The sequence below is a fragment of the Gobio gobio genome, assembly GCF_949357685.1.
Source record: "Gobio gobio genome assembly, chromosome: 10".
NCBI lineage: Eukaryota > Metazoa > Chordata > Actinopteri > Cypriniformes > Gobionidae > Gobio > Gobio gobio.
In genome coordinates, this window is record NC_137116.1 from 3438959 (window position 1) to 3458192 (window position 19234).

Consider the following 19234-nt stretch of genomic DNA (forward strand, 5'->3'; position numbering starts at 1 on the left):
CTTTGGAGGGAGCTCAAACTCCGTGTTTCTCAGCGACAGGCCAGAAACCTGACTGATCTAGAGAAGATCTGTGTGGAGGAGTGGGCCAAAATCCCTCCTGCAGTGTGTGCAAACCTGGTGAAAAACTACAGGAAACGTTTGACCTCTGTAATTATAAACAAAGGCTACTGTACCAAATATTAAAATTGATTTTCTCAGGTGTTCAAATACTTATTTGCAGCTGTATCATACAAATAAAAAAGTTAAAAAATCATACATTGTGATTTCTGGATTTTTTTTTAGATTATGTCGCTCACAGTGGACATGCACCTACGATGACAATTTCAGACCCCTCCATGATTTCTAAGTGAGAGAACTTGCAAAATAGCAGGGTGTTCAAATACTTAACTTCCTCACTGTATATATATATAATTTGTTTTTGATTTGTGAATGCTTCTAATTTTATAGAAGGGATGTCCATTAACTGCATTGACACTGTTTAATAATCATACCACACTGATAAAAATGGCAATTCCTTTATTATTTCAGACAAATGACAAACTCTACAAATGTGCCTGGTTGAAGAACTTCAGAGAAAATTTGAGTAAAAAAATAAAGATAAGAAAAATAAAACAAAGAAAGGGAGAGTGAGAATTACCATCCTGCTCCGACACAAATAGTCTTAACTTCAAATCCACTTGTTTTCTTTTGTTTTTAAAAAGAAAAAACGCATACAATGATTGTGAGCCTTCTTTTAGGATGGCAGACCTACAAAAAATTCCAGAGGTAGAGTAATTTTTTTTAAAACACTAGATTTTAAAAACCCAGCAACAGATCAGGAGAAAAGACGTACAAAAAAAGTACTGCAAGCCTTCAGTACCTGGTGAAAATATCTGTATTTCTGAGGAAAAACATCACACGAATGAAACAGTGTAAAGGATATATTCATATGTCCATAGTATCATTGGATATTTACACTTTATTCTCTATCAAATGCAGTTTTAGAACATGGGGGTGAATGTGTACATTCTGGATCAAGCTTTTGGAATAGTGGAACATTTTCCCAACTCATAAAACCTTCACTCCAAAAGAGAAAAAACAACAACATCCTGTTGAAAAGCAGTTATCTGCTCATCCAAGCTTTCTGTGAAGCGACAGTTGGCCCATATAAAAATTATATTTATAAAAACAACCAAAAAAAAAAAAAAAAGAACAATCCCACAAAATCCACAATCAAGGACAACCAGAGGGCTCGGGCTCGTATGATTCTATGAGGGAGTCCTATAAAGGTGACAGACAAGGACGCGTCATGTGTCAGGCCATCACGCGGTGACGAGGACTTGAGCTGCAGTTGGATGGATATCCTGAGAAAGAGGGGCTGGTTAGTTCTGGCGTCCCAAGAGGTGTAGAGCGCTGAGGAACAGAGAGAGCAGGAGAGAGGATCAGTCAGCAACGTAATGCTTTAGTCCACTGTGAAGCGTTCACTCAAATCACTCGATCGGTAACATACCTGTTCTGTAACAGGTACTGAGCGTTCTGGATCTGGTCTTGGGTTCCGGTGATGGTGATGATGCGGTCCTCAGAACCCTGTAGGGGCTCGTCGATTTTGATTGATGCTCCGGACTCGTGACGAATCTGCTTGATCCTCTGACCCCCTTTACCGATGATCGATCCGGCCAGCTGAGAATCACAGCGGGAGAAGTTAAATACACATTTCATGTGTAAATCGTATCACGTCAGTTTTTTTTTACTCACATCTTTAGGAATAGTCACTTGTGTGGTGATCACCGGCCCTTCACTGTAACTACTCCTTCCACCTGAGCATAAGGAGAGAGTCAAATGTATCATAATGGGAGATTAATGAATATGAGTCTATATGAATAAATGGCCTCTATCCCGGGTCACACCAAGCCGACGGTTGGCTAATTTGTAAACGTTGGTCTGCGAAGTTTTTTCTTTGTGTTCTGCACCGTTGGCGGGTTTTCGTCTGATTCTGCAAGTTACATTGGCCGCGGAGCTCTTTGGTGAGAGAGATCGCTCTGATTGGCTGTTCAGCTTAGCGAATCAGGTCACAAGAGAACCCCTGGAACTGGCGAAAGCAAACGACGAAGTGAAGAGGGAACACTACAGACACTTGTCATTTCATCTCATTTGAAAAGTGGATTATTTTATTAACATGGCTTTGTGGAATCAAGATGGCGAAGCTACACAAATCTGTCTGTAATGAGCAAGACTTTTGAGAGAACCTTTTTCAAATACAGACTACTTCCACCCAGGGCTTGACATTAACTTTTTTTCCTCACCAGCCACTGTGGCTACTGGTTTTCCAAAGTTACTAACCACAATTTTGACATCTATTCCATGGGGGAAAAACTGCCATATAGATATTTTTGATATAACCTCATATTTTGGCAGCAGGTATATTAGGCTGCTGTCACTTTAAGACCTGACGCACGGATCCATTATACTGTTACACATGTGTTTTCTTCCTCAACAAGACGTTTTACGGTGAATACTGACATTATTTTGTGTGTATTTGACTGTTTAAGCAGCGAAAAAGAAGTCAATTTAGACTTCTAAATCTTCTCTCTCCTGAGAGTCGGCTTTGTGCACTGTGAGCACAAAATCTAGTAAAATTATGAGCAATACCGTTATAATTCCATGCCGAAATTCAAGCTCTGTAACGCCTTGTAACATCAACAATATTCATCCTGAGCAAATTAAATGAGTGTGTGAGGGGAGGCGGTTTTGTGTGTCATTGGCTGTCGGACAGATGAGAGAGAGAGAGAGAGAAAGATCAGCCGGTATTGTGTTAGCCTGGATGCCAGCAGAATTTAACCCCGCCCACAACACTTGAGTTTGAGAAATTCGGTCTGGACTTGATCCATTGTGGACAAACCATGCTCGAACCAAAGCTGTTCGGACCAATCAAATTGTCAGGGCGGCTTTATACGCTGATGGACAGATGATCAACAGTAACGTAATCATCCATGTCACCAAAGAGCGCTTGGGTTGAATTCGTTCTAATCCTAAACGGAGAACTTGTTCGTATATCCATTCACCTTCACTATTTCTCTCAAAAATGACTATGTATGGTAAGTACTCCATGTATCCTTAAATTATTTTTACAACACCGGCAAAGATCGTTTACACTCATCTTCTCCTTCTACTTCTTCCAGTGTGCGTGCAGTTGAGTTCTGTTGACAACTACGCGTCGCTCAACACGTCACCTACTCCGTTGCTCTGATTGGTTGTAGGTCTATCCAATTGAGTGCAGAGGAGTTTTCTTTCCAGTCCAACGGAGCATTATCAGACTCATTCTGACTAGAATTGAGTATGACAACGTCAGGCTAGTATTGTGTATCTATTCAGTGGAAAATGAGTATTGGAAGTGTTTCAGATATTAGAGTATCAATATGTATGGAAAAATCGATAATTTTGACAACACTACATTGCACTTAGTTTATTATTATTTTAGATGCCTTTTTAAAAGACTACAATTGAAAAATGTATATATTATATATAAAATTGTATTCTTTCTATAAAAGTCATGTCCTCTCACGCAGCCGCAGAACGTGCGTGCTAGTTGCCTGTCGGCTATAGTCTGTGCAGTGTGTTTAAGCTAGACTTTTTTACCTCGATGTGAAGCAACGGCATAGCTCTTTGCCATCGGTTTGGTGTGTCCCCATCTTATAATAACAGGATGCCATACTTACCAGACTGATAGGAGGAATCCCAAGATGAATTACTGTCTGATTTGAGAAACACAAAAAGAAGAATTAAGTCATCTTTACTGTACAGAAGTGGCTCCCAACCTTTTCCAACTCTTGGCCCACAACCCAACACGTAAGCTTCCACTGCAAGGATTTTAACAGACCCGACTATGTGTTGCGTTGGTTAATGAGGACCTAGAAACGGAGATTGTTAACAGTCTTTCTTGAATAAACTGGCAATGAACAGAAAAAGCAAATGGGTTACCGAGCCCATCCCTGGTTCCAGAATCAAACCGGGTGCTCTAGCCTTAATGCACATACTGTATATCAGACTTTTGTCCCGTCCATTGCTATGGTCACTATGTCAATCATTGCAATTTCAAGAGTGAATTCTGCATTTCCAGCATGTGCGTGGCCGTTTAATCAATGAAGCTGTCAACACTGCACAATAAATCTCTTTACATCAGGTCTACACTTTGCTAAAATGAGAGGATTCGCGAGCTTGCAGAACTCAGCACTGAACAAAAACTCTGGTGTTTTGAGCGGTGAGTAGATTCTGCCTAACTTACAAACACCTCTAATTGGCCACTGTGTTCCAACAATGTGACTGTTGCTCAACACTGCAAAAGCATGTTGTAAACAAACATTTGACGCTCTTCAGAGCGCAAACACAAATACGCACTGGAGCGTTTGCCAAATCAGTTTCTCCTATTATTACAGGTTCAACTGAGGGTGCTCTTGCTTTGATTTAAGGAACCTGGCCTGACCGTGGCTCAAGAGACAAGAAATAACAATTAGTCCTCATAAACTAAAGTTGTGACTGACCTAATGCAAAGATTGGTGTTGTTTGGCATTTACTAAGCACTGCATGTTGAAAACGGAGATCGGGCTTGATGTGAAGCCTATTCCGGTAAAATAATGTGTATAACTAAAATAAGCTAAATAATGTTCTCTGCTCCCACACATGGGAAGACTAGCGCTAGGTAGTCACTACAGGATTTTCTTTGTTTAGCTATATATTTCGTCTCTTTGATGTCAGGCGTTGCTGAAGATTTATCCTTACTTGTAGATGAAGAAACATCTGCATTTGTCCTTTTCAGCGACCCTGTTGATAACCATTTATCCATGTTTAAATCTGTTGTAGCCTACAGTAACTGTATGCAGCAAAATTATGGGAGATCAATTGGGGATTTATTCTTAATCAAACAGCGAGCTCAAGTAGTGAACACAGAGTAACAGTTTAATATATTATTTCATTATATATATTGGATCATATTTAATTAAACATTTTTACATATATTAACAATATTATTTTTATTCATAGTAAATGGCGGACACACTGCAATTTCGAAAACCACTGCTCTACAGTAGATATGTAAATTGGGCCACTCTTATGACTTACTTTTATTCACTCAGTAAATATTTAAATCTACAGAGCCCCTTTTATTTGGTGAGAGGAAAAGGAAAAGCACTGAAATATAATTTTCCCTTTCATCTCATTTTTCCCCCATCATGTCCCTTTATTTAAAAAAAATAAAAACTATTTTCGACAAACCCACCCCTACATGGAAGGAACAAACAAAATTATGGTTAGTTGCTTCACACAGTCAGATAATCTTCCTGTCTAACTGGGCAGTACCCGGCCAGAATAAGTTAGTCAAATAATTTATAAAACGTTTCAAAGACTTTGGTGAGACTAAAAGGTGACCGTGTGAAACAAATTTTCCTCAACAAGAAAAAAAAAAAATCTAAAACAATTTCATTCTGAGACGGAGTAACGGTATTACCCACAATCTTTCGCATGCAGACAAGCAAAAGTATTTAAATAAAAACTTACCATATCCATCATTCTGTAAAGGAAGAGAGAACAGAACAGAAGGGTGAGAATCAAAAACCACAAACAAATGTTTGAAGAACACAACAGAAAACAATGTGTCCCTCTCTTTATTTCCAAGGCACCTAGCTACTCAAACATCATATTTTACCAGGTAACATAGTTGAGCTGCTGTCTTACTGATGCTATTGTTAAGGAAACTGTTCCATAAAGTCAGCATGAAGTGGAAATTGTGACCATTTCTTTCATATTGTGATGTATGTAAGAATGAAATGCCTTTTTTGAGAGAGAGATTTGCGTGTAGGGTAGTATTTGATTGTGTCCATCTGGAATTTATTGGATCCCTGTAGTTTACTAATTAATGCAACCGTTTTAATTGAGTGCTGACCAAAAAAAAAACATCTTGCTGGAGAATTGGACAACAGACAGAAATGGTCTGTCCGTTGGACAACCTTATTGAAGAGATGTGGCACCAAGCAAGTGGGCATGTTAATGTTTTGATTAAGTATTACAATCATTTTTAATAAAATGATGAGTGCAGAATCGAATTTATTTGTATTAATAATAATAATAACAATCATTTCATTTAAAAGGTGTGTGTGTGTGTGTGGGGGGGGGGGGGGGGGTCCATTTTTATTTCATTGTAACTAAGTGGCGTGACCTGTGGTTTTTAAAATGTAGTTTGAGTCATTTCTTGAAACTGAACTAAATAATAAAATTGCAAAAAGACTGAATACTGACCATGCCACCTCCATAACGATCATTGCGCCCTCGTCTTTCCCCACTGGGGAAAAAAAAAAAAAATAGACAAATATGGCATAAGATTAACTTCTAATAAAATCCTACACAAGAAGAAAGAAAGCATTATAGCTGATAACGTGGGAAAACTTGAACAGCACTGATACAACTGAAGAACTTACTGCCGCCTTTCTTCCATGTGGCCACGCTGGGAACTGTAGGAGGAGTACTGATCATCCCTGTAAAGTCAGAAACACAGCATCCATAAACGTATCCAACAACGATAAAAAGGGGAAAATTGAAATTCTTGGCAAAACCCCACAATTCTAAAGATTTTTTGACCCTATTTGTGTCAAGGCTGGAATACACTACACAACTAAAAATGTTTAACCGTTATTGAATAACTGGGCACCATACACAAAAACTGAGGATTACACACTAATAGACTTTCTGAACATAAACTCAAAATATCAAAGATGTGTGATATCCTCTGACAGTCTGTGCCCATCATACACTACGCGTTTTTCTGTGAAGTCTGTCAACGCCGACTGCCCAAAATCTGCAGACTGGCTCTGACTTTCAGCAACTAGCGTTGACCTGTCCAGACTGCAAATAAGGGGAAATCAAGGCAAAAGGCATGTAGTGTATTCCAGTCTTTATATTTCATTGCAAAAAATATATAGATAAAAGTGACTCACCCTCTCCTGTGATGTGGGGGTCCCATGGGCATGTTTCGTGGGGGACGACCCCCTCCTCTCCCCCCTCTTTGGGGTGGAGGGGGGCCCCTCCGTGGGCTCATGTCATCATAGTCTCTCCTGTTCTGCATGTGGTGGCCACCACGACCTCCACTGGGGGGCATTCGATCAAAGCCACCTCCACTGCCACGGCCCCGCGAAGAGAAGCCTCCCATAGGCCGACGGCCCCGCTCTTCATACGCCGTACTGAAGCCGCCATAGTCGTAGGTCTCATCGTAAAAATTAGGGTCGTACTGCTGAGCTCGACCTTTAATGGGAGCCTGGAGAGAGAGAGAGCGAGAGAAAAATGAGAATTTAATGAGAAACAGGTCCAACAACAACGTGACAAACAGCACTGTCATAATCTGACCTCCACAATGAGCTCTAGCATGGTCCTAATGCACTGCACCACCCGGTCTGCTTTTCCCCCGACTAGCACCACACGGTCAGTGGACTGAGGACAACACTCCTGAAAGAGCTTGATGGTGGTCTGGGTGCTCTACAACAGAAGTTTTTTGATCAGCACTATAAAATTCATGTTTTACAGTTAAAATTCTCATCTTATTGTCTTACTTCACGAAGTTCCTTAATCTTGGCACCCTTCACGCCAATGATGCTTCCAGCAAGGCTCTGATGGATGAGCAGCCTCAGTTCACAGTCAAAGTCCACCCCCTTATGATGTTGATACTGCTCCAACCAATCAGAGACAAGAATCAAATGTTCATTTAAATATTCATTAACAGCTTATGCAAATGTGCAACTTCTCATCTAGGGGTGGGTGATATAAATGACATGTATATAGACATGACAACAGTCAAGTAAGTCTTTCAGGATTCTGCGCTAAAATGTAACCCTAATAGGGATGGGTATCGAGAACCGGTTCCATTTTAGATCTAAATTCCCCAGAACCGGTGATTCGATAAGAAATACGCATTTCAGTTCCACTTATCGGTTCTTGTGTGCACCATTAAACCATTCAAACGCAAAAGACACATCCAAAACGTGCGCACAGAAAAGGTGGTTTTAATGTGACTTTAAACATTACAGCACTAATACTCACACGGTTTTCTAAGCTGCAAGACTCACACGTGCATAGAACAGCTTCTCCTGATAATAAACAGAGTTCTCTTCCTCTATCTTTTTGCACAGCACACGAACGGACAAATACACACAAAAACATTACATACAATCGCTTGTTTTTTTTCGACTTCTTCATGTGTTTAGATCAGGAGATTCTGTACTCATTCAGATGTGTAATAGCGCTCCCTAAAGTATAACAGTGAAAACACAGACACCTGGAAAATTTTGGCAGGGAAGCGCTCACACATAGCGGAAATTTCCACGTTTGGCAGGGAAAGAGTTAAAGTGACGGCAGATTTTCCTGATGCCGTCGCTATGACAACGAGAAAAGTCACTCGCTGTTCTAGACAGGACAACATTTTTTACTATATTTGTAATGTATAGCCTATATTTTATTACTAAAGTGCAGTGTTGTTTTACATTTGATTATACAGTTTCTGTACCCGAATACCTGACAATGCAAATACAAAATACTTTGTTCAATTGAGTGTTTAATTGTCTTTAATAATCCTTGAAATGGATATTAGTTAGGCTAGTTGTTTTTGCTCTGGTATTTATAAACCATAGGCAAAAGTTCCTTGTGTAAGTGTTCTTAGCCTGTTGATTGTTGTTCATGGTATTGAGCTACAATTAAATGTTTTAATATTAAGACTTAGAATAAATGTGAATGATATTCTATTCTAAGTTTTTTTACCTTATTGGAATCGAAATTAGGAATCGATAAGAATCAGAATCGTTAAAATTCAAACGATACCCAACCCTAGACCCTAATGTGTAAAATCTAGTGCAAATCCTCATCAGAAACCAATCAAAATGAGTTAACCAGTTGTAAAAAAACACATTAAAAAAGACAACTACAAAAAGCTGTTAAAACTATTTTTGTGTTGTTTGTTTTTTGGCTGCTAGTACATCACAGTCTGGGGAACAAAATCTGGGCTCAAAAATAAATGTGTATCACACACCCCTACTCCCATCTCATATGAATTGTGACACACACACACTTGTTGGGTTTTCATGTTTTATGGGGACTTTCCATAGGCGTAATGGTTTTTATACCGTACATACCGTATATTCTATCCCCTACACTGCCCCTGCCCCTAAACCCACCCATCACAGGAGACATTCTGCATTTTTACATTTTCACAAAACATCACTTAGTCTCATTTATAAGAGGTTTTCCTCATGGGGACCTAAAAATGTCCCCACAAGGATGAGGATTTCGGATATTGCCATCTTTGTGGGGATATTTTGTCCCCATAACGTAGGGATTACCACACACACACACACACAAAAAACCCTTACCTCTTCTAGAGTAGGTATGATCTTCAGCAATATCTCAGCTACCGTGGGAATATCAGCACTGATGCTTAGGATTCTGTCAAAGTAATGAATTGCATTCCACGAGAAGAGAGAAGAGAGCGGATATTAGACACACAAACAGCCTGAAGAAAACGGTCAGTGCTTTTGTTAGCGCATTTAAAAGTGAGGAGAGGGAACAGACCCCAAAGAGTCTGGAGTCATGCACTCCTTTGTCAAAGGAGAGTGGAGAACACAGGAAAGAAAGAAAAACAAACTGAAGCTCCTCCCCGTTGCTGAAATGTCAAGATACAGGGAAGGTCAGATATGAAACGGATAGAGGGGTGACAGTGCAGAGAGAGAGAGAATGGCAGAGATGAACATGAATGAAGCAGGTTCCAGATCCAGTAGAGAAGAGAGAGAGAAATAGCAGAGACAGATGAAGGGAGGGAGCAGGGGGCAGTGGAGCAAGATTGAAAAGTCAAATGCCACAGTAAAACAACACAGCGGACAAAAGGGAGAAAATGTATTTTGCACTGCCCCGTCACCATAAATAACTAAATTCAGCCTTGTATTAGCAAGAAACCTTTAAAATGAAAACTGTGGAGGAAGTGCATTTCCCAAAGGTACAAAAAAAGCTACTTCAGAGAATGTTTCTGACATCGGAGAGGGAAACAGGGTGGGAAAGGGCTTCCTTACATGACAGAAAAGGCATTTGAACACAGCACAACAGCATTTTAAATTCATATTGATCGTCATGGCAGCATCATACTCATGTTTCATGGCAGAAAGGGAGCAGTTTTACATTAAGGATGTTAAAACAGTTCTGATATTGGCAGTAACAGAGCTGATATGACTTGGAGGTTGGAGTATCTGAGTGGCACGTACCGCTCGGGCCCACTGCTGTCTGGGACTGACACAGTGGCATTGTACTGCAGGGGGCGGGGCCAAGTACCCAGAGCAATCAAGCACACGGATGTCAATCAAGTAAGCCGCCCAATAGGAAGGGCGCGATTATGGGTGTGGCCAACCAGGGAGTCAGGAGGTCAGGCGGCAACGCAGGTGGGCGGTACGAGTCGATCCGGGATATGGGAATTGGCCAAAAATGAACAGAAAAATAAAAACAAAAACAAAAAAACAAGGAAAAGGGGAGAGGGAGTGGAAGAGGAATACATTTTTTAATTGGAAACACTTTCAGTGTGACTTTCAATTCTCATAATGTTGGAGGAGAATGGAGAACAGGAGAGGAACAGATTATGAGAATATGTACTAGGCCAAACACTATTTTAGCCAGTATCAAAGAATCATATACTCTTCAATTTACTAAAGAGTACAGTATAATGTGGGGTATTTATTACACAGCACTGCTTTTGTAACACAAACTGCCTTCTGTTGGTTCTGTTGGTTTTTATACACATTACCATTAGCATATTATAACCCAGTTCTACAGACATCTGAGCTCCATCTACCACAGTTTGTGTACGTGGAAAGAGTGCAAACTAAACAAAAAGAGTACTCACATCTGTGCGCAGAGCTTTAATATTCTTCCCACCCTTTCCTATCACTGCTCCGGCATTCTGGAGAGAAGAGCCAAATCAGCATTGAGGTACAGCGGGAGAAACGAAACTCAGAAGTGATGGGAAACTAAGGGACTTACTTTGCTCTGTAGCAGAATTCTGAGCTCCACCATGTCATCAGAATTTCGTGATCGCTTATGGGGCTTTTCATCGTCAGTATCCTCAGCAGAACGCTTACCTGAAATGGCATTCGCAACACATACGTTTATTGCATAAATGTTGGAACTAGCGACAGATCTTTTCTTCTGTAATGTGATATACATTCGTTTCCCAACCCTGCTCCTGCAGGAACACCAACAGTGCACATTTTGGATGCGTCTCTTATCTGACCTATATATTTCTGGTCTTGGAGTCTCTACTAATGAGCTGATGAGTTGAATTAGGCGTGTTTGAGTAGGAAGAGTTGAAATAAGAAAATGTGTAGTGTTGGTGTGCCTCCACGAACAGGGTTGGGAAACATTATCAAAAAAGAAAAATGTAGGTTGGGGAAATGTAGGCGTGGCACTCAATAGTGCAGGCCAGAGGTCTTCAAACCTGCTCCTGGAGGCCCACTGCCTTGCAAAGGTTACATCCAACCTGCTTCAGCTTGGGATTTTCAAGCGATCCTGAAGAGCTTGATTAGCTGGTTCAGGTGTGTTTGATTAGGCAGCAGGACAGTGGGCCTCCAGGAGCAGGGTTAAAAGACATATGGTGCAGGCATGTGTCACCAAAGAGTCCGTGGCTTCACTGGAAGATCCAGTTAAGACACTTCAGATCTATAACATGCATTTAGAATATAGGGTGCATTTTCATTTCACGCCAACTTTAGCCTACTGTATGATTTTTGCGATCAAAATAAGCCCTAAGGCCTCTAAATGATCAACATGATCAAAAATTTGCTGAAAAACCTGTTGTACACAATTTATGACATGCCTTTTGTCATCTGATTGACACTTTAGACTTTTGTTTAGCAAGTAAAGGGCCTTTTAGTCTAATTGTGAAAACACCCCACTTCAGGCCGTGGTTCACATCTTTTTGCTGTGAAATCTTTTCTGATTTTGATACAGTAAACAAAGAGATTTTATACTGTATAATAATATTTCAAGATAAATACTTTACTGGACTGAAGCAACTTGATTATCCATATAATTTTTGTTTAGAAAAATATAAAAATGTGTGGCTTTATGAGAATGTTTATTTGTTCATTTCTAAATCATGTATTGCATTGCATTTTGTTTTGAAACTACATTACATAGCTTTGATCATAATAACTAAGCATTTAAATATAATCTTATTAGGACATATTGTAAGAGTGAAGAATTATATTTAAATGCATATTTTGTAGTCTGTTATAAAGATCTCATTGATTTACATTAAAAGTAGGGGTGTAACGATACACTTGTCACGATTCCATACAAATCGCGATACTGAACTTACGATATGTATCCCAATATTTTAATATTTTATTATTATTATTATTAAAATATTATTATTATTATTGTATTATCAGGACCCACAAATATTCCCCCATTGCATTATTATACATTATATTCAACATTATATATAGTCGTTAAATGTAGTAATGTCACTGAAACTCTGTAAACAATCTTTCCCCTTTAACTTTAAATGCTAAAAATTGGATCTCTAGCCATGCAGACTGACCGTGCTATTAATGCACTATACATATAAGAATAAACCATCTAAAACGCTTTAAATAATCACACTACTAAAAATAAATGCGATCTGGTGATTTAAATGATGTTTGCGCTTTCACGTTGAGGAGCGTATGAGCTTCAGATGATCAATCCACAGTTCTAATCGGTAATCGCTTACCATTCACAAACTGTAAATGTTTAGCTCAACCAAAAGTCTGCATTTACTCACGTTCCTGTTGCGTTAAGTAATCATTTGAACATCCGTGTTTACAACAGTACGTGCATTGTTGTGAATCTGTTCATCATATTAAGCCATCATGTCTCTTCAGAAGACATGGATTTGGATTAGACCACTTGATTAATTATTTTTACGAAGCCTTTATGACATTTTTTGGATCTTTTAAGTTTGTGAGGAATTTACTTTAAATGGAGGGACAGAAATCCCTCTGGTTTCATAAAAAATATCTTCATTCGAAACGACATGAGGGTGAGAACATGACAGAATTAAAAATGTTGGGGGGAATTATACCTTATAAATACAGTTAAGTTGAGCCTTGGATAAAAACACTATCGCGAATCATATCGTTTACATCAATACATATCGCGATATATCGATTAATAATGTATCGTTACACCCCTAATTATAAGCTATGAGAATTATCCAACTTTTTTTTGCACACTTTTGACCAGTTAATTTTACATTTTAATACTATTCATTTGAAATATTACAAAAAAAAGTGAAAACCCCCACTAAAACATGACTACTCTGCTTAATCACCCGATTCACCAAAGCATTATTCCCCGCCCAGCCACACTCACAGACAGTTACCTGATTGTGACGAATGGCAGAATTCACATGACTAAATTAGCATTAGCCAGCCAGATAGTCTACAATGCCAAAAAGACAGAAGCCCTCTGGTGCCCAACAAAGAAAAAGAAGAAGAGAAGTGGAAGAAAAAGGGGATAAAGACAAAGGTAATGTGATGTAATGAATTAACAGTTTATTTAGTTGCATAGTAGATAGACGATACCAGTAACGTTCGCCAATTTGAAATAGCTAGCTAAAGTTAACGGCAGTTATTTTTACCTTATGCGCAAAGAGTACACTCGGGATGTTTGGCGTTTCCAGAAACCCCAGACAGTAAAATGTAACTATCATGTAAGGTAATATCACTTTTTATTAAATGTTTTTACTTTACAGTTGTGCAGTTTGAGGGATAAAATACGATTAGAGGTCGCACTGGTGCCACCACCATGGTGCCCAACTGATAAGAGCTGCCATTTCTGTTACATATGAAAAACAGCACACGGCAAACGAAACGAAAGCGGAACGGAAATGTGCTACTCGTTTGAGCTGCACTGCGGGGACCGTTTATCAGCTCTGAGCAATAATAGACAGCACAGCGCAAGCTCATACACGGGCCGATCTCGTGACAGCGTTACTACACAGCGCTGGGAGATCCAGTGAGAATTCACCACAGAATTAACAACATCGCTACTGCGAGATCTAGTGGGAAGCGTTCGGTGCAGAATTCTCTGTTATAAACCATAGATATCAGATCAAACAGCGCTGATGTTGAAACCAGGAGAAACATTCAGGGGTTTCAGTCCACAAATTATAAACGGTCACCATGGATTTAATTTATTAACACCCCATGGTATTGTGGAAGAAATAGTCGAATGTCAGGGTTCGTACAACCTTTTGAGGGTGAAATTCAAGCACTTTTCAAGGGCTTTCAAGTGTTTCACACTTTTTCCAGCACTTAAAAGCTCTAAATATTATCCGATTTTAATATTATTTTGAATGTGATATGCCAAACTAAAAGTTTAAAAGTGTAGGCCACTGTGGCAAACAAGCACTTTTATTTAAAAAAGACATGAAATTCCCACTATAACCAGTAGGTGGTGGCATAGGAGCACTTATTTGACTTGGACTTTCCACTCCTTAAAGGGCATATTGCAGGTTAGAGACTCCAGTGAGTCAATGTATAGAAAAATAATGTAGGAACTAGATTGTCTTTACAATATACTTTAAAATACACTAATAAGGCTTTTGGAGTCGTTTTTGTGAGAAAATTTTACTTCCGCATCTAAAAATGCCAAAACCGGACGTGACATAACGAGAGGGAGTGCGGTGAATCTCAACGATAGGAAAACAATGGATCGCAATGACAGCTCGGACGCTGAGGACATTATAAATGTTTATTAATACTCATATGGCAGACCACAGCCATACAATTATGACACACAATTAGGGACAGACCAGGATTAGACAGAACAACGATTACAGGAGACAGATTGAGTATTTATGTGAGGAGAAACAGTGGAGAAGAGCAGCAGGTGTCTCGGAGAGAGACCAGTGTTAGCTAGATAAAGACCAGTGTTAGCTAGATAAAGACCAGTGTTAGCTAGATAAAGCTAGCTAACGATATGATCACTTTGCTCATATCACAACACTGTACTGATTATTATCATGTATCAGGCAATAGCAAAGCTGGTAACGTTATTGTCATCTAGTAAGTTATTGATTTACTTACCAATAACAGAAACTTATAGGCTTGACCGTCAGGAAAAGTCACACTCGTTAATATCCGTCCACACTAAACGTTATGTGATATAACGTTATCGGTTTCTCATCACGACTGATTTGGTAACTTACAAGACTCACGCCACGGTGCACAGTTCCCGTTTTCTCCGAGCTACATCTCTGACAGATCCGGGACGTCACATCTCCCGCCGGCCGCCGAGCCACAGACAGTATGTTGTGTTATTGTGTTTATCCTTTATTCATTAATTCTGTATTATGGGTGTATTTCGTGCCGATTCACCGCTAGTGTGAGGATGTATATGACGTTATGAGTATGCATTTGAGTGAACTTGAATGTGCATACATGGCATGAATAAAATATCACATAATTCAGAACTTTTTTTCGAAAAAGTGTGAGACTGTATTAATTTGTGTTAATGCACATACTTTGTATTCATTAATGTAAACACGACGGCAAAGAAGCATCGCGTGTGGATGTTTATTCATCCTTAGGCAAGCTACACACCAGCCGCGCCGAAAGCACATGCTAGAAATAGAACTGATGCGACACGCAAGAGTGTTGGAAGCGTTTCCAGGCAAAATAGAATAGGAAAAGCTGTTTGTCATTTTGACACGAATACATATTAATAAATGACATTTTTATGTGTGAAAGTCTCTAGGTTTTGACATAAATGCAGATATAATTGTAATTAATTTTTTTTATATATTATCGATTTTCAAATATTGCACCTGCCAATGCAGAACAAAATATTTTGTAGCCTATTCGGCCGTCAATACTGCCGAGTGCTGACGTTGTCTTTGCTGTATCAGTAGGCTATATATTTATATAAATATTTATTTATATATTTTATGTTTAACATGAAGTATAGGCCTTCCACTACGTCACCTAGCAGCAGCAGCGCCGCGTCAGACACGCTTCTGGTGTGCAAAGACACAGAAAACGCCACGCAGCTGAAACGCAACAGAAACGCCACGCTTGCAGTGTGTAGCCGGTCTACAGATAGAAAACGCCACGCAGCCAGTGTGTAGTCGGCCTTACATGAGTATAACAATGTTTGACTCCATCATATCGCCAGGATGATAATCCTCAGGTCTAAAGCACTATACACACCACCGTGTATTTTGAAGAAGATGCGCGAAGGGAAGTCCCGTTTCTTCATCTGCACAAATGCGGCACCATGCAGAATTCCTAACTTTTTTTTTTTAGGAAACCTGTGGACTCGATGCTCTGACAGGCTGGATAATAATTTACCATGACAATGATAAATTGGAATAGAAAAACTACCGAAAATACACAGACTCTACTGAATACCAACCTATTCTGCACTGAGCCAACGCAGAGCTCGGCGAACCACTCCCTCTCGTGACGTAATATGACGCGATGTTGGAAAAAAAAAGCGCTTTTTCCAAGCGGCCAACAAAATGGCCACTTTATCTTCTAAATTTGTGCTCTTATGTCTTTTTAAAACATTTTAAATCCTGCACTACCTTTTCATATGGTATTTTCATACAAGGTTATATATTAATCTCGAAAAAAATGTAACCTGCAATATGCCCTTTAATATATGGGAAAAAGTAGGAAGTCACAAAGTCTCATGAAAAACAAAAACCTTTCTTCAAATTGTGACTGAATTACACAGAAAACAAGTAAAGAGTGCTCCTTTTTAGTTCAGTATGATACAATAGAAGAACGATAATTCATTTAATAAGAGTAGAATATTACATTTTTCCCTTTAAAAATTAGGATTTTGCACATTAAAGTTAATTTGATCTGCATATCAATTCAAGCTCAGTGTTTCACTGTTAAATTTCCACTAAACAAACATGTAATTTTATTAGTAACTGCACTTTTTTTAAGCACAATTTTTAAGCAATAGGAATTATGATTAAATTTGCAGAACTTAGTGGCGCTGGTGCCACTGCTCTCAAATGTTAGTCTGGACCCCTGAAGTCATTTTAAAAAAGCGGAAATTAAACAAAGCGGCTTGGTTTATATATATAATGTATAAAATTGCTGCCATAATCTTTCTCCTTTGAACGGTGATAAGAAATAATATTATTCTTCCAGTATTTCAGTATATAGAAATATATGCTAGCTCTTTAAAATACATCCAAAGCGCAACAGTTTTTGTACGGTGCACGGCAGTGGTCAAAAAGAATTTAAACGATACATTTTTAATTGATGAAACACACAGATCATGTAGGATTCATATTCAAATAGTCTTCTTGCGGTTAAATATTCTATTAATAGTCTATATAGTAATGTGATTAAAGTGACATTCCGCGTTATACAGTAAATTCAGTTTTTATGACTGGATTCTGTCCGTGTTTTCCACTTATATAGGCCAGTGGTGCGGATGCTTTTGGTGTGAGTGAAACCTGCGGGAATTTTTAAAATGATGCGCAGTACAAGCGCTATTTAACCTGAGCGAATAAGATGACAGTGAAAGGAGGCGGGTGTGTGTAACTTGGCCGTTGGAGAGAGTGAGAATGTGCAGCTGACGTTATTGCCTGTGCCGCTGACAACAAAACAATCGGCTCTGAATCGGTAAGACACAAGACTGACCGGACGGTTCCCGATCCGGGTCAATCATGTGGAAAATCAGCCGATTCCTGGCCGGTCGATCAGTGCATCTCTAACTTTAGTAAATTACATGTTATTTTGTTTAGTTGTCTATTCAGAATCATGATTCCTATTAAAAAAAAATATGAACACAATGAGTGGTGGAAAAGGGGCACCAGGTAAAATTGTGCCTAGGGCAGTGAATTGGTCAGGATTTTATCCATTGGGAAGTGGATGGTGAAAATAAGATGAAGACTAAAAAATTCTCTTTGGAAAAGGAACGCACAATAACAATCAATATATGGGCTCCATTTTGATTTTTTATTCAATCTTTAAAAAAAAAAAAAGTCACTGGATCTTACCATTACTCTCATTGTTGCTGTAAGTGTCCTCTTCCTGGGGGTCGTTTTCTGGATCCATTATCTATCTACAACAAGCGGAGATGAACAGCTCTCTCTTTCTTAACGGATGCCTAAGGGAAAATACAAATAGTGCATGAAATAAAATGTTATATGACATAATAGGATGCTAATCCCAAGATTGTTTGTAAATCATTAAACGGATCTCATAGTTCTATTTGTCCATGATTAGTGCAAAGCAATATTTTAAGAGGAATGATTAAAAAAATTTTATAATGTGTTATCAATCGAAAGCAGAACTTAAAGTAAATGTTCTGGTAGCTATTCTCCAGCAAATAAAAACATATGGACTGAAAAATAATGTACTGTAATATACCTAAAATGAGAAAGAAACATGTCAAAAACAAACCTACACTGACTTGGGTTGTGTCTCAAAATGTATTGGGCTGCCTAACTAGTCAGCATTGTGCGCACTACAAGGGCGCACGTGATGCTTACAAACTAATCGCCAAATGATTCCTAAATGATGTTGTCTAAACATGCAACTTCCAGTGCGTTAAGACGCAGGATTACTGTTAAATGAATTGATTAGCCGCCATCTTCCTGTACGGAATCAGCTGCCCGACTGGCTAATTAACAATAGATAGTTTCAGGGAGCTAACGAGCTAGCTAACTACCATAAAGTGTTTATCCACTAGCAGTACTCGTGGTCACGTCTCGTGGTAAAAAAAAATCTAATAAATAAATACAACGCCAACACGTCCTTCAACGAATGCCAAACGGTAGATAAAATAGCTGATTAGGATAGCTAGCTTCCTTTAGCTAACAGAGAATATGCTAGTTATCTAGCAAGACGAAAACCATGCAAATTGCGATAATAAACCGTGTGCACGAAAACGCATACCCATAAATGAGAACTGTGAACCTGTTTAACACTTGAATATACTGGTGTATTGTGTAAAAACAGTCATAAGTTGATTTTTGTCTAAGGAAACGTACGTACCGACCTGTTCCTGTCTTACTCCCCCTTCGTAACAACAATGACGCACTAAAATCTATCTAACGCCGAGGAAGCGCGGACCAATGAAAGCACCTCCCTCCACAAAAGAAACGCGCTCTGGTTGGTCCAAAACCGCAGCATAACCGAAACTCCAGCAGCTACACGGGCAATCATTGGTC

General features: G+C 39.1%; 1 protein-coding gene across 14 annotated transcripts; it reads right to left on the minus strand.

Annotated features, from left to right (window-relative positions):
- Nucleotides 1-499: 499 nt before the first annotated feature.
- Nucleotides 500-19132, minus strand: hnrnpk (heterogeneous nuclear ribonucleoprotein K). Of its 14 annotated transcripts, none has more exons than XM_079827715.1 (17): nucleotides 19063-19112; nucleotides 18059-18168; nucleotides 11032-11129; nucleotides 10895-10951; nucleotides 10263-10306; nucleotides 9381-9453; nucleotides 7572-7685; nucleotides 7369-7497; nucleotides 6963-7279; nucleotides 6778-6870; nucleotides 6447-6503; nucleotides 6264-6310; nucleotides 4756-4797; nucleotides 3696-3731; nucleotides 1735-1796; nucleotides 1490-1659; nucleotides 500-1392 (listed from the first exon to the last, which is right to left on the minus strand). In XM_079827715.1, the coding sequence occupies exons 2-17, from the start codon at nucleotides 18114-18116 to the stop codon at nucleotides 1362-1364; spliced, it is 1428 nt and encodes a 475-aa protein (XP_079683841.1). In that variant the 5' UTR covers nucleotides 18117-18168; nucleotides 19063-19112; the 3' UTR covers nucleotides 500-1361. The 14 variants fall into 14 exon arrangements, with proteins under 14 accessions (XP_079683841.1, XP_079683839.1, XP_079683840.1 ...); XM_079827713.1 differs by having other exon boundaries at nucleotides 7572-7688; XM_079827714.1 differs by having other exon boundaries at nucleotides 19059-19106.
- Between the last annotated feature and the right edge of the window lie 102 nt (nucleotides 19133-19234).